At 59.1% G+C, this 14,757-nt stretch overlaps 2 protein-coding genes across 6 annotated transcripts; one reads left to right on the forward strand and one right to left on the reverse strand.

The window, feature by feature from the left end:
• On the reverse strand, positions 293-4,299 carry GGN (gametogenetin). Its single transcript, XM_005664585.3, has 3 exons — positions 4,046-4,299; positions 1,366-3,282; positions 293-477 (listed from the first exon to the last, which is right to left on the reverse strand). The coding sequence occupies exons 2-3, from the start codon at positions 3,261-3,263 to the stop codon at positions 360-362; spliced, it is 2,016 nt and encodes a 671-aa protein (XP_005664642.2). The 5' UTR covers positions 3,264-3,282; positions 4,046-4,299; the 3' UTR covers positions 293-359.
• SPRED3 (sprouty related EVH1 domain containing 3) lies at positions 4,934-14,757 on the forward strand. Of its 5 annotated transcripts, none has more exons than XM_005664587.3 (6): positions 4,934-5,086; positions 6,668-6,848; positions 7,997-8,165; positions 8,284-8,357; positions 10,339-10,482; positions 11,238-14,757. In XM_005664587.3, the coding sequence occupies exons 2-6, from the start codon at positions 6,672-6,674 to the stop codon at positions 11,901-11,903; spliced, it is 1,230 nt and encodes a 409-aa protein (XP_005664644.1). In that variant the 5' UTR covers positions 4,934-5,086; positions 6,668-6,671; the 3' UTR covers positions 11,904-14,757. The 5 variants fall into 5 exon arrangements, with proteins under 5 accessions (XP_005664644.1, XP_020950001.1, XP_005664645.1 ...); XM_021094342.1 differs by having other exon boundaries at positions 6,668-6,755; XM_005664588.3 differs by having other exon boundaries at positions 4,943-5,090.

The following is a 14,757-nucleotide window of genomic DNA, read 5'->3' on the forward strand; positions in this document are numbered from 1 at the left end:
GGTCTTCTGGAGTCGGTTTTCCCGGCTTTTACAGGGATGATCATTTCTGCTTTCCAAAGTGATTTGCACCAGACCCCTGCACTTGGCCCCAGATCACCTTGGAAGAGGAGCTGTTGGTATTAAGGGGAATGAGGACGTCTCACCCCTGGGCCCATCAGTCCACAGGCTGGATGAATGGAACCTCCTTTATTGCTAGTCTAGGTCCAGCCTCCTTACTCTTTCCAGAGTGTCTTTTCATGGAGATCTCTGCCCCACTGCACCCCTTCAATCCCTAGCCAGTGACGGACAGGCATCTAGACATCTGGATGGTTATTTTATTGTCAAGGAGGAGAAGGCATAGGGCATTGAGCGAATTGAGCTCAGTTGGAATGGGTGGCCTGCAAGTCGTAGTGCTCCAGCCCGGCCACGAGGGAGCCGGCCAGCTTGATGGTGGCAACCCAGGGTGGCTCACTCAGGTGGTTGATGGGTGTGCTCAGCCTAGGGGGAGGGTAGAAGCATCAGGGCCTGGCTATGTGCCCAAGCCCTTATCCCTCCAAGGCTCTGCTTTATCTGTGTAAGGGATCATGTCTGAATATCCCAAAGGCAGTTTAGGGCAGGGATGTATCCACTTAAACTTAGGAGGAAAGGGGGCTGAAGGTTGGTGATAGTAGCTCCCCTAACCCACATCTAGGCCTCAGCTAAGCCCAAGAGGTTCCAGGGCAGAGGGTCTCCTAGTGATTCAGGGTCCTCAGAAGCCAGGGTCAAGACAGACCCTGATGACAGAATCCTGAGATTCAGTGGTGAGGGGGAGGTAACTGGAGGATGCAGTGTCTCTGTCTGGGTGGGAAGATTCCCAAGTAACCTCAGCAGCTCAAGGACTGGGACACCAGTGCCCTCTGGTGGTCAAAGCCTTGGGTCCCAGAGTCCGGAGAGGTTGCCAAAGGCTGGAGGAGTCAGGAGTCCTTCAGAGGCCTGCATTTCTATTCTTTCGGTTCCAGAAAACTATCATCTCCCCTCCAATCCCTGAAGAGTTTGGGACATGGTCCTTGATGTCCTTAGGGACAGGGTCAAGGCAGTGAATAGGATCAGGCCAGCTGGGACCAGTTTCCCTCCCTGGTGGCACCAGAGAGTAACAAGAGGGCCAAGGGTCAGCTTGGAGGTCTGGATACTAAGGGGCCAGGCCAAGGTGTTCTCGCCCCTGTCAGGGGTCAGTATCAAGGCTTCTCTTGGTTTTGAAGGATTGGAGCTCAGGTTTGAGATGCAACTAATGGGCTGGTCTAGGATCAGCTGGGGTCTGGATGCCAAAGGGTTGGTTGAATGGAGAAAAGTGGGGTTCAGGACTTGGAAGGCATGCCCTCCCCTCCCAACTCCCCGACCTCCCCTCACCAGGCAGACACGTTGCGTGGCAGGCGGCGATGGCGTGGCTGATGGCGGCAGTAACACTTGCAGGGACAAGAGTTAAGCACCTGGAAGGGAGGCCAGTGGCGCGCCGCGCCCGAGGGAGCCGTCCCCGCCGGAGGAGCCCTGCTGCTACCACCCCCTCCACCACCGCTGTCAGTCACAGTAGCTGCAGTACGTTCTCGAAGACCATCTCCAGGCGGGCCATCCTCACGGGGCGCAGCCCTGACTGCGCGGGGACCCTTGTTCCGGCGGGTGCGGGCCTTGGCGGGCGCCGGCACGGGCGGCGACGGCTCGGCTGTGATGGGAGCTGGAGCCGGGGCTGGGGCCTGGGCCGAGGCCGGGGTCGGGGCCGGGGCCTGGGCCTGTTCGGTAGCCAAGGCGAGGGGCAGAGCGGGAGGTGGGGCGGGAGCCACTGCTGACTCCAAGTGGCCCGGGCCTGCGGTCGGCGGGAGCGCGGCGGGCAGCGGCGTTGGCTGAGGCATGGGCGGCTGCGGTGTGGGAGGAGGTGCGGGAGGCGGCGTGGGTGGTGGCGTGGGCGGCGGCAACGGCGGCGGCAGCACCTCCTGCGGGTCCGGAGGCCCAGGGCACACAGGCTCGCCATTGGCAGGCGCCGGGAAGATGAACATAGGCGGCGCCAGCAAGGCCGGTGCGGGCCTCCGGGGCCCTGGAGCTGGATGCATCTGCCCTGGCGGAGGCGGCGGGGAGCCCCAGGGCCCCGAGAGCGTGGCTGCGCGCCGTCGGGGCGCCCCGACGCCTCCGCCAGCTCCGTTGAAGCGAAAGTGGCGTTCAGGACCATCAGGAGGGCTCACCCAGTCAAATTTGGGTTTTGAGCCTGGGAAGGTGGTGTAGGGTGGCGGTGGAAGTGTCCGGACATGGGACACAGGCGCCGAGGGGGGTCCAGAACACCCCTCGCTATCTCCATCACCGCCCTCTGCTTCCTGAGTCCCTCGAGGGACCTCTCCCGGAGAGCGAGCGGTCCCAGGAGCGGGCCCCTGCTTCAGGACCTCAGCGTAGGAGATGGCTCCCGAGGTAGCGGAGAAGAGTCCTGCACCTCCTCCGCCGCCCCCAAGAGAGGCTTTGGCTGCTAAGGAACTCGAGGCTGCCGCAGGGGGTAGAGGGGGCCCTGACTTGAAGGTGACTTTACACAGCAAGTTCAGGCCGGGCTCGGAGGCCGCCGGCAGGGCCATTTCTCCCTCGCCTGCTTGGGGAGGTGCCCCTCTGCGGGCACCGCAGGCCGTCTGGACCTCGCTACCGCGCCTGGCTTGGCTTTCTGTAGGGGTTGCGGCGGGTGTGGCCAGAGCAGGAGTGATTTTACGATCCAGGGGCTGCCGGTCGGAAGGTGGCGGTAGTGGTGGCTTCCGCAGCTCTGAGGGCGGTGGAATCGGGGATAGGGCCCTCGGGACAGGGTTGGAATCCTCTTCGGTTAGTTGCCGGGGCGGCGGCGGCAGCGGGCGGAGGCTCGGAGGGTCGCCCTGGCCGCGATGGCTCGCCTCCAGCAGACCGCGGATTCGGGGCACCGAAGTGCCCGTGGGTTTTCGCCACTTAGACGGCGCGGGCAGCAGGGTCCCCACGGGGGGCGGGGGTGGCGTAGAGACCGTGGCCGCAGCCGCCTCCTCTGAAGGAGGCGTCACTGGCGAGGGCAGTTCTAAGGTCAGGGGCAGGGGTGAGGGTGAGGCCTGGGGCTCCGGGGGTACCAGGAGTCCTGGGGGCGGAGAGCTGCCAGGGAACCAGACACCCAGCCCTCGAGCCAGGCGCATGGCTGGGGAAGAGGGGGTCACCTCGGGCTCCATCAAGGATGTCCGGCGGGAGTCGGAGGACCGGCCCGAGGCCTGCTCTTTTCGGGAGCCCCCGCCAGCGGACGGCTCCGACTGCACGTTCCCCATTTCTGACGGAGGTCAGGGACTGTGGTCAGAAAAACGTCAGCCAGTCAATCTATCAGGGCTGGGGGAAACCCACGAGGCAGAGTTGTACTTGGTCCTATCTATCCTCACCCGCCCTGCCCTTGTCCTCCGATATCCACTCGGGAACTAGTCTCTAGCCGCATTCCTATTTCTCTGCTCTTGACGTTCACATCTTCTTCCCCGTGGACCCATACAGCTGCTGTTCAGGTACAGAGTCCCCATTCTCTTAGTGTACTAAGGTTCAGTACCTGTCTTCCTATCTGGACCCTCAGATCACATCCCTTCGCTTTGACCACATCCGAGGTCTCTAGACTCCAAGACATAGGCCTTGCCCGCCTTCCTTGCCAGTTACTCAGGCCACAACACGCGTGGTGATTGTACTCTGTAGCTTGTAAGACCAAGGAGTACCAGCTTCTCTCCCTGAACTCTCAACAAGGTTTCTTTGGCCCAGGCCCCGCCTCCTCCCTCTGGTCCCGCCCCCGATTGTCAGGGAATCGGGCCTTCTCAACCAGACCCCCCAACCCTCCCCAGGTCTGGCCCCGCCTCCGCTTAACAAATCCAGATATTTTTGTCGTGCTAACCCCTCAGTCCTCACCTCTAACCCTCAACTCCCTCTCAATTGATTATTTGGTTCCCGCCCTCTTCCCAGGCTTCACTGCTAAATTTCTTTTCCTGCTCCAGGTCTAGCGGCAGACCTCATACTCAGGCTCCACCCCTTCCCCCAAGCTCCGCCCTCGCTCCTCCTCTCAGAGGATCCCACTCACCGACTCCACCAGCCGACCGAAGTTCGGACCGCGGCCCCCTGGGCCCAGGGGAGGGAGGGGAACGGCCGCAGCAGAAAGTAACCGAAAAGAACGGGGCAAGCGGGCGAGGCAGCAAGAGCGGACCCCGAGACCTAGGCCCCGCCCATAGGCTCGAGCCCCCCGCCCCGTGTGCCAGCTTGAGCACTGCCCCTTAGGAACCTGGATCTCCCTTTGAAATACTCCAGTGTCTTCTTCCCCGCCCCCAGGCCTTGCAGTCCTAGGCCCCACCCCTGTAGAACGTTCTTTTAAGCCCCGCCCCTTCACAATGCCCCGCCCTCTCCGTTAGTTTCTCTCCTGAAGCTCCGCCCATTATGAACACAGCTGCGTAGCTCCTCCCTTTTGGAACTCTCCGTCGTCCGGCCCCTAAAGGCAGTTTACTTGTAAGCTCCGTCCTACAAGGACAACCTCTCCTCCCAAGACCCTCTTTCCTCTGGCTCGCCCAGAAGGCCCTTCCTCTGTGGATCCGCCCCTTCTATGACGCACGCGCTCGTCCGCGCCTCCCGCGTCTTCACTCTCCTTTTCCAGGCCCTCCGACCCCGCCCCCTAGCGATGCTCCCTTCTCGCCCCACCCCTTTTCGAACCCCGCCAGGCACCCCGCCACTCCCATTTAGAACCCAAAACATAGACCTTGCCTCTTTAGAACATCCAGAGCAAGCTCTGTCCTAGACTCCCTCCCTACATCCTCAGGGACCAATGGCACAGATGGGTGGGAAAGGAGGGGATCCTTTCTGGATCCTAAGAAAATGGGGGCTGGGGGGCTGTTCGCTGGAGCCAGGGCCGGGCTCTAGGACCCAGCGGGCAAGTGCGCCTGCCTCGCGCTTACCCCTCCCCCCAAGCCGCCCCCTCCCCCCCCATCTACCAGGTTTCCCCTCCCTCCCCCCTCGCCCCGGCTCCCGGTGCCCGTCTCTAGCGCCGCCGGAGCCAGCGAGGGAGCTGGAGCGAAGAGGAGGAGGAGGAGGAGGCCACGTCGCCACCGCTCGGAGCCCGGCCGGAGCCTTCCAGGCAGGTGCCGAGGGGGGCGAGGGGGCGGGGGCTGACAGACGGCCTGTCACGGTGAGGGGGCAGCCGGGACCGCGCAGCGCCTCCTGTCCACCGGGACGCCCCCAGACCCTGGCTGGAAGGACAAGGGGGTGGGGGCTCCTAAACTGCGCGGCAGCCATTTGGGGTACCAGTCTCCATTTGGGGGGGCCTGGACTTCCTACGAGGACACCCCATTCATAATTTCCGTACTGGACCCCCACCATTGAGGAAATCTGGGGACCACTCCCCCCAGGAAACAGATCATAGGGAGCGTAGGGCACCCAGAAATCCCGGCATCCCATCCCAGTAGGCCCTGGGGGGGGACCCCTGCCCTCTTTCTCTGCTTCACCTGTTGTCGGGGGAGGCGGGCGGACAAAGGAAGCAGCGTCACGTGACTGCTCATTCACAAAATCCCATCCCATTGAGAAAAGGGGGCTGGGGGCGCTGCGGCGGCCCCTTCCCCTCCCGAAAGGCTGGGGAAACCCGACAGCCTGCTGGTGGGGGAAGGGGCTAGAGCTCGTGGCTTGGGTGCTTGAGGCTGGGGCACCAAGGTCCCTGCGCTAGGTGGTAGTGAGGGGTTGGAGGCTGATCCTGATTGCTGGGCGGAGGGCTATGGTCCCTGAACAGGGGGGAGGGGGGCTGGGGGGCGGGGTAAGATGGTTCTGAAGGATGCTGGGGCCGGGAGAGGGAAGAGGAGGGATCAATTCCCCCCTCCCCGCCCGCCTGCCCGCCCGCAATCTCTCCCCCTTGCCTTTCCTCGGCAGGGGCCTGAGGGAGCAACCTTGATTTTGTGAATGAAATGCTCTCTGGATGTGTCTCGGTCGCCCGTTCCTGGCTTCTTCTGCCTCCATCTCCCTTTCGGCCTGTCTCTGGCCATTTCTGGTTCTCTCCCTGCTCTCTGCCCATCTCCCGTTGCCGGGTGACTCAATGAGCTTTGCATCCGGTCTCATTCATAAATCCGGGAAGGGGTGGGGGGAAGAGAGCCTGGGTTTCTCACCCAGCCAGTGGCCTGGGCGGCAGGGTGCGGAGGCAGTGTAGGGGGGACTGGGGCTGAGTTGATGGGCTCTAAGAAAATACATATGCGCAGGCACCCAGCTGTGAGGGGGACGATGGGTGGGGCTGTGGGTACGTGCAGAGGGAGGAGAAGGAGAGAGGTTGATAGGGGATGAGCAGGAGGAGGAAGGGAAGTGGAAGAGCAAAGCTATGGGGGGTGAGGACGGGCAAGATGGGGAGAGGGAGAAAAGGTGGGTAGGGAGAAAAAAGGTAGCTATGGAGGAAAAGGTAGGCATGGGAGGAAGGAGATGGCAAGAGGAAGAAAGAAGCAGTGCTGGAGGAAGGTGGGCATGGGGAAGAAGATGGGCAGAAGAGACGTGATGGGGACGGGGAGAAGGTGGCATGGGGTGGAGGTGGGTATGGAAGGTGAGGTACAGGCTGGCTGAGGGTGCAGTAGATCCAGCTGAGGGAGCTGAAGAGGGGAGGTGAAGGATGGGGGGGACACTGAATAGGAGAACAGGATTGGGGCTCACTGACGGTGTTGTCTCTGTCCCCCCCAAACTCCTCCAGGTACATGGTTCGGGTCCGAGCCGTGGTGATGGCCCGAGATGACTCCAGTGGGGGCTGGCTGCCTGTGGGGGGCGGGGGCCTCAGCCAGGTGAGCGTATGTCGGGTCCGAGGGGCCAGGCCCGAGGGGGGGGCCCGCCAGGGGCACTACGTCATCCACGGGGAGCGCCTCCGGGACCAGAAAGTGAGCCACCCTGGGGCATGGGGGTGGTGTGGGGTGTGGGGAAGTAGGGGAACGGGGCTGGGAATGCAGAGGTGTGGTCCGGTCATCTCCCAGCCCGGATCAAACCGGGGTGTGGGATGGAGTTGGAAGTGAATGTCTGTCCTCTGGATACGAGTTGAGAGTTTCCGGACTACTGGGGCTATGAAGCAGGTCCTGTCCACTGCCACTGCCTGCTCGACTGTCACAGCAGCCTCCCCCCTGGTCTCCTTGCCCTGCTCCTGCTCCCTCCCCCACCTTCGGTCTGTTCCACAGGGGCTGTGCTAACACCTGACTCAGATCACATCCCTCCTCTGCTCAGAACCCTCCCCGTGGCTCCATCTTGCTCAGAGATCCTCACCAGGAGGCATTTACACCACGGGCCCCTGACTGCTCTAAATATATGGAGGCATTTGGTGGGGGCCCATCTGGAAGTGTCAGAGAGGGTTTACAATCCTATTGTGGGTTCAGCAGGAATATTCTGGACTGTCTGGCATGAAGTGGAAAGAGATGTTGACGTTTCAGCCAGGGAGGTAGTAGAAAGAACTGGATTGAGAAGGCTTGGGGTAAGGGTTGCCTTTCAGAACAGAGGGTGGAAGGAAGCGTGTAGGGGGATTTGAAAGGGTGTAAAAGAATGCAGTTGTGTTGGGCCAGAAAATGAGGGACCATCCGAGGTGTTGACTAGCATCAGAGGGGAAAGCTGTGGGAGCTGGAGACGAATTTGAGGGGTAGTGTTTGGGGGAGATTCTTGGGGCATCAGAAGGGGATAAATAATAATATTTTGAGATGTTCAGTAAAGTTTGGGGGGTCCAATTGAGTCAAATGGGGGATATTGGATCTCAGAAGGAGGCTGACTAATTTTTTGAGGCATTCAGTAAAATTTGGGATTCCTCTTGAGATATCAGAGGGAGGTGTTAGGCAAATGTAGGGATCAAGGGGATTGGGGAAAATACTGGGGTATCAGAGGTGTTCTCAGTACAATTTGGGGGTGGTGTTGGGGTGTTGATCGGGGCTACAGGGTACTCCTAGGATTGAGAAATTAGGTTTGTGGGATGCTCTGCCATAGAGCCCAGGAAAGTCACAGACATGGCTGGAATGGGGTGTCTGACCTGGCCCCCTCCTGCCCCCCTCAGACCACCTTGGAGTGTACCTTGAGGCCAGGCTTGGTTTACAACAAGGTGAACCCCATCTTCCACCACTGGAGCCTGGGTGACTGCAAGTTTGGGCTGACGTTTCAGAGTCCTGCAGAGGCCGATGAGTTCCAGAAGAGCCTACTGGCTGCGCTGGCTGCACTGGGTCGAGGTGAGTGGAGCAGGTGGTGGGCTCTGGGGACAGCGGTGGGGGAGTGAGGGGTGGAAGGGTAGGAGATGGGAGAAGCTGGGCCCAGGAAACTAACACTCTGCCTCTCTCCCTGCCCCAGGCTCACTCACCCCCTCCTCCTCCTCCTCTTCCTCCCCTTCCCAGGACACTGCAGAGACCCCCTGCCCTCTGACGGTGAGTCTCCAGGGTACAGCTCTGCTGGGAGGCAGGGGTTCATTTCTATTCTACAAACATTCTTGAGCACCTACTGTGTATCCAGCACTATGCCACATGCTGGGGACACGAATTTGAGCCCAAACTATTAGTGTCCCATTCAATCCCATTTATTCTAGTTTTTCTCTTCTCTCAAGATTTACACATTCATTCAAGGGTATTTATTGAACACCTTCGATAAGTTGAACAAAACAAAGTCCTTTTCCTCATGGAGCTTCTATTCTAGTGTGGAGAGGCAGGAAAAACATTTTAAGGTATACTAGAAAAAACATTAAACAGATGAACAGATTCATGGGAAATCCATCCTTCTAGCTACTCAGGGTACGAGCCTTGAGGTCATCCTTGACTCCTCTCCTCTCTTATGTGTCTCATCTGTCAGCAAGTATTGGCTCCACTTTCAAAATGATCAGAAAGTGGTTTACTGCCTGACCTCACCTCCCAACTGGCCTATGTCACCAGCTGCTCATCAACTGCCCCCCGCCCCATTTCCTTTCCCACACACAGCCAGAGAGACCCTCCTGACATCTCAGACAGCCCATGGTCATTCCCCCATTTAGAACCCAAGCGGGGCCCCATCTCACTCACGGTAAAGGACAAAGTCCTCGCTGTGGCACTTAGGATCCCACACCATCTGGTCCCCAAGTACACTTCCTCCTGCTCACTTGGCTCCAGCCACACTGGCCTCCTCACTGTGACTTCAAGAGGGCAGGCATGTTCCTGCCCCAGGGCCTTTGCACTGGCTGGACCTCTGTCTTGGAACACTCTTCCCCAAATACCACATAGTTCCTTCCTTTATTTCCTTCAGGGATTTACATGCATATCCAGGAGTGAGCCCCCCCCCCCCATAACTTGTTTACAATGGCAATCTCCCAGTGCTCCTCATCCTATTCTTTTTCCCCATCTTCTATGATATTTTTCTTCTTTCCTTTCCCAATAGACAATTTTCTTATCTATTACTTTACTGTCCATCTCCCACGCTAGAATGTCAGCTCCAGGAGGGAAAGGATCTTTTGTTGCTTTCTTGATGCATCTTCAGTGCTTAAAATACTGCCTGGTAGACAGTAAGTGTTCGGTAAATATATGTTGAATAAAATGATGAAAGGAATAAATGTATATAATGTCAGATTCGATTTGGCACTTGTTGGGGACAGTGGGAGTTTCTTGAGAACACTTGCAGAAACAAAACTGGTACCCTGGGCAGAAAAGGGAGATTCCTAGGGTAACGGGGGATGCGGGTGGGGCTACAAAATCACAGGGCACTTACTGAGCACTTACTCAGGAAAGATGCTGGGCTCTCCATGCTCCATCTCAGATCCTCCCAGTGGCCTATGTGAGCCTGGCATGTCGTGGGTGCTCAATGAATGCTTATTGAAGATGGTAATCGGATGAGTTAGGAATGATTCCCAAGTTACAGAAAGGAAACTGAGGGTCTGAGAAATGATGTTTCATCTTGTGAAGGACTGAGCTTGGTTTGGATGGAAAGAATGCATTCCAGGTGGGTGGCACTGCCCCAATAAAGATGTGGCGGTGGGAAGGAGGCAGGAAGGTAGCTGATGGCCGAGGCAGAGGGTTTCTGAGAAGGGAGAATGATTTGATGTTCTGTAGGTTGGTGAGCTGAGCAGGCGGGGAGGGGGGGAGTGTCAAATCATAATAACTATTTGCAGCTCGTCCTGTACCTCAGGCATGTATTATGCCCTTTACAGTGGGTCCTAACCACAGCCTTATGAATAGACACTTATGATCCCCATTTTACAGCGGAGGAAACTGAGGCTCAGAGAGATGAGCTCACTTGCCGGAGGTCACACAACCAGTCAGTGGCAGAGCTGGGGCTTGAGCCCAGGCCTGTCTGGCCCCAGAGCCCTCGCTCGCAATGGGAGGGGGTCTATGTAAGGGCATCGGCTGTGCCAGGGGTCCCGGCTCTGAGGCCGCCAATCTCCCCCAGTCCCACGTGGACAGCGACTCCTCCTCCAGTCACAGCCGCCAGGAGACGCCTCCCTCCGCCGCGGCGGCCCCCATCGTCACTGTGGAATCAGCTTCTGGCTTCGGGTCGGCCACACCGCCCCAGCGCCGCCGCTCCTCCGCTCAGGTGCGACCTCCCACCCCCAGCGGAAGTCTGGGGCTCCTGGGGCAAGTGGGGCTGGGCGCCGGGGTCCTGAAGTGGGCGGGAGCTGGGGCCACTATCGGGCCAGAAACCACACACAGATCCTAAGGGCTGCCTGACCTGACCTCACGGCGGGGGGGAGCTTAGGCCTGGGTTCCTCGGAAGGTTGGGTGAGGGCTTCCCCCATCTCCTGCGCTCTTGGAGGTTGGAGTTCTGAATTTCACAGGGGTTTGGAGGACGACTTGGACAATGAATTAGGGGGGTGCTGATGCTTATGGAAGGAGTTCTTTACACTGCTTAATTCACGAGGGGTGGCGCTCAGTATCCAAGGGGATAAAAGGGACCCCGGGACCAGACTCCTGCATCCGGCAGGAGCTGGCTGGAGTCCAGGACTCCTGAATCTGAGAGTAGAGGGGGTTGGGTACTGGGATTCCGGTTCCTGAGAGAGGGCAGGACTGAGCCTGGATCACTGGGTTTTTAAGGTGTCGGCTTGGGGCCTGGATTATTCTGTCTGTACCTAGATGTCCTCTCTCCCCCTGGAAGAAGAGTGGGCTGGGTGCTTAGAAGTCTGAGTGCCAGACCCAGGCAGTCAGGATCCCAGGACAGGATCCTAGGATGAATGAAGCCTGTGGCTGGGTCTTAGGAGTCTCGGGTCTTCTAAGGCCAGGATAAACTGTAGTGGGATGTAGGGGATTGCAGACCCCACTGACCTGTTCTCCTCCTGTTCCTTTCTTCCGCAGAGCTACCCTCCGCTCCTACCGTTCACAGGGATTCCGGAGCCTCCAGAGCCCCTGGCCGGGGTAGGGGGCCCGGGCTGGGGCGGCCGTGGATACGAGGATTACCGGCGCGCGGGGCCGCCCGCGCCTCTCGCCCTGTCTACCTGTGTCGTGCGCTTCGCCAAAACCGGCGCATTGAGGGGCGCAGCGCTGGGGTCCCCCGCAGTCCTACCTGCCCCTCTCACCGAGGCTGCGGCCCCAGCGCCCCCGGCTCGCCCACCCCCTGGCCCCGGCCCGGCCTCTGCGCCGGCCAAGGCCTCCCCCGAGGCGGAGGAGGCGGCGCGCTGCGTGCACTGCCGCGCGCTCTTCCGCCGTCGCGCGGACGGGCGTGGCGGCCGCTGCGCGGAGGCCCCGGACCCAGGTCGCCTGCTGGTGCGCCGTCTCAGCTGCCTGTGGTGCGCCGAGAGCTTGCTCTACCACTGCCTGTCGGATGCCGAGGGCGACTTCTCGGACCCGTGCGCCTGCGAGCCGGGCCACCCGCGCCCCGCCGCGCGCTGGGCCGCGCTGGCCGCGCTCTCCCTCGCCGTGCCCTGCCTCTGCTGCTACGCGCCCCTGCGCGCGTGCCACTGGGTCGCGGCGAGATGCGGCTGCGCCGGCTGCGGGGGTCGCCACGAGGAGGCGGCGCGGTGAGGACGGCCTGGTGGGTCCAGTAGCCGGACCGAGGACCCAAAATTGGGGGTCCAGGACCCCGAACTCCGTTCGGCCCCCACACCCAAACCTAGGCACACCCGGAACTTGGAGCTTGAGTTTGGATTGAGAGACCCCAGACCTGGAACCTGGACCCCGAATCTAGGACTGAGAGACCCCAGATCCAGCTTCATTGGGATGTCTGTCCAAGAGGGCCCAGGCATCCTGAGTTCTGGCATCCCCGTCCTCCACCCTCACCCTCAACCTCGACCTAGACTGAAGAGGGTTCCCCAGACTTTTCACCTCAGGCAAGTAGGGGAGCATACCGATCCCTGGGAGCCACAGGATCCTGAATCGTGACTTCCTGTTCAAATTACCAACCTACACCCAGTCATGCCTGGCACCATGAACCCTCAGATTACAGCCCCAGAATTAGGAGTTGCCAGTACCTGACCTTGCCTGTAGACAATTACTCCCAGATTTTGAGATCATAGGACCCAGAATCATCCCTCATGGTTCCTGAATGCTCACCTAAAACCTGAGGCATCCGAATCTGAGATATTCTTGTAGCCCTAGGACTTCTCAGACACCAAACCCTTTTAAGATACCCTGAGTCCTTGGATGTGCTCAAATGGATGCTCTCTGACCCAAATAACTCGGGAGACCCATCTCAGAGCCCCCCACCCCACACGCACACCACCCAAGATGCACAAGCCAGCCTCCAGGGTGCTCTGGGGGCCAGGGATCAAAGACCTGTAGACCTGCCCATTCCAGGCCTGTTTCGCCAGGAGCTTTTGATTTCATATGTGGGACTCTGAGGTGTCTACTAACCCCAGACGTAGGACTGAAGGCCACCAACCCCTCAAGGCCCAAGACATTGGTCCTAACCCTTCAGAGAACCCTCTTCCAATTCTCCCTGGACTTGGATTTCAAGCCCTGGAATGTCCTGGAATCTTTCACTTCTTTCTACCTACAGGTCCCCAATCTCCTAAAGGCTGGGAGCCCAGCTCCCAGAAGATGGGACGTTCATGGCAACTGAGACCTCTGACTCCTTGTCCCAAGTGACCCCAAGGTGCTTTAGGAGCACTGGATCCAAGACCCCAAGGTGCCCTTGACCCTTCCAAATTCAGGACTCAAGCCTACACAATATTGGGATAGCCCCTGACCCAAGACCTTGGTCCCCCATACCAGAGACAGTCTGCTCTGAGGTGCCCAGGGACCTAGCAACTTCAGGTCCCAGATTTCTTTGGATGCTAACCTCTCTAGCTCGATATGCTCCAGACCCAGCTTGTGCACCCCCTGAGACCTGTTGCCCTTGGTTTCTGAGACCCTAAGATCGCAGACTCTGGAATTCGAGTCCCAAGGGCAGCAGCCCAAGCTCCCAACATCCCACAGAGCTACCCATTACCCCAAGGGAGAGACAAACCAGTTTGTGCTAATGTTCCTGGATTCTAGGACCACCCGAGAGCTCTCTTGCTCCCAGGTCTAGGACCCAGCTTTGCCACAGATGATTGTGCAGGCTGTTCACTAAGCAAAGGCACACAGACCAGGTGATGAGTGGGGCTGGCCATGCTGTGCCCTCAGAGGAAGGTGTGCATTTTTCTGAGTTGCACAAAAGCACCTAGCTATGGCTCTGCTGGCATAAATGCGTACACACACACACACACACACACACACACACACACACACACTCCACAGCCTTGCAGACTCTCTCCCAAGCCCAATCTTACATTCCAGCCCTAGTCCAAGCCTTTTGTGTTCTGCCCCCCTGTTAACACTTTCTCAGAGTTGGGGGTTGCTTTGGAAAGTTTGAAAGCCTGTTTGCTGGCCCTCTGAGACACCTCTTCTGGGGAAGGGGGGTTCCACGGTCTTTTTCCCCCGAGTGGCATGGGACTTCTGTTGTACCCCAGATCTGATGGCCTGCGTGGTGGTGGGGTGGGGATCATGGTCTCGGGGCAACACCATCTCAATGTTGTACAGGCTTGGGCCCTGCATCTGGCCCCAAGCATCTGGAAATGCACACTTGCCTTTCTTCATTACCCAGACTTGGATGGCCTTGTGGGGGTTCAAGGGATAGGTCAAGGGGGCCAGAGGGATGGATCCTTCTGTCACTTCCTTTAAATTATTAACTATTTATTACATCCGGAACCTGTGAGATTCAGCTCTCTCAACCAGAGCCGGGATGGGTGAGAGGAAAGGGGGTGTCCCTCCCATCCCCACTCTGCCCAGCTCTCATCACTGTCAGACCCACCAGAGCTGAGGGCGGAGGGACTGGGGGCTGGGGCCGCCTGGGTCCCCATCCCCCTCTCTGTGCCTCGGTCTCCTCCCTTCCGTGGTGGGCGGGGGGGGAAGCTCCATTCTTAACCTACCTCGTTTTGGGGAGGGGTGGGATGGGGGACCAGAGTGCTGTAAGGTGCTGTGGGATCTGCGGAGGAAGCAGTGGGGGCTGGGGGATGGTCCCCTGGCTCCCACCTCCCAGCACCGCCTCTCCCAGGTCTCCCAGTCCCTCTCCCTGCTAATACCCACCTCTGATCCATGATTACTCTTCATCACCCCTAAATCAGGGGTGCATGGAGGGCTGACCCTGGGAGCCAGGAAGACCTCAGACCCTGGAGCCCCCAGGCCCAGTTTCCCGGCTGCTTGCCCCTCAGATTGGATGCTTGGCCCTCAGACTTGGGGGAGGCACCCCGACATTAATCTTCCTGATCTTGAGTCTAAGCCAGTCTGTGACCTCAATATTGTTATCATCAGTGCAGGCTGAAGTAGTGGGGGAGGATGGGGGCCAAAGACCCAGCCTTGTCATTGGAGGAGGGGGCATGAGATATCGGCTCCAAGAAATGTCTGTGACAAAGTCTCA

Source organism: Sus scrofa, chromosome 6, assembly GCF_000003025.6.
Source record: "Sus scrofa isolate TJ Tabasco breed Duroc chromosome 6, Sscrofa11.1, whole genome shotgun sequence".
In the NCBI taxonomy this organism is placed as follows: domain Eukaryota; kingdom Metazoa; phylum Chordata; class Mammalia; order Artiodactyla; family Suidae; genus Sus; species Sus scrofa.

What these genes read in the sequence shown, in the direction of transcription:
- GGN (XM_005664585.3), bottom strand. Translation starts at nt 3,263, where the DNA reads ATGGGGAACGTGCAGTCGGAGCCGTCCGCTGGCGGGGGCTCCCGAAAA. An exon ending in CCACGCAACGTGTCTGCCTG is followed by an intron (nt 478 to 1,365) that starts GTGAGGGGAGGT and finishes CCCTCCCCCTAG; the next exon opens with GCTGAGCACACCCATCAACC.
- SPRED3 (XM_005664589.3), top strand. Translation starts at nt 6,308, where the DNA reads ATGGGGGGTGAGGACGGGCAAGATGGGGAGAGGGAGAAAAGGTGGGTA. An exon ending in AGCGCCTCCGGGACCAGAAA is followed by an intron (nt 6,849 to 7,996) that starts GTGAGCCACCCT and finishes TGCCCCCCTCAG; the next exon opens with ACCACCTTGGAGTGTACCTT. An exon ending in AGACCCCCTGCCCTCTGACG is followed by an intron (nt 8,358 to 10,338) that starts GTGAGTCTCCAG and finishes AATCTCCCCCAG; the next exon opens with TCCCACGTGGACAGCGACTC.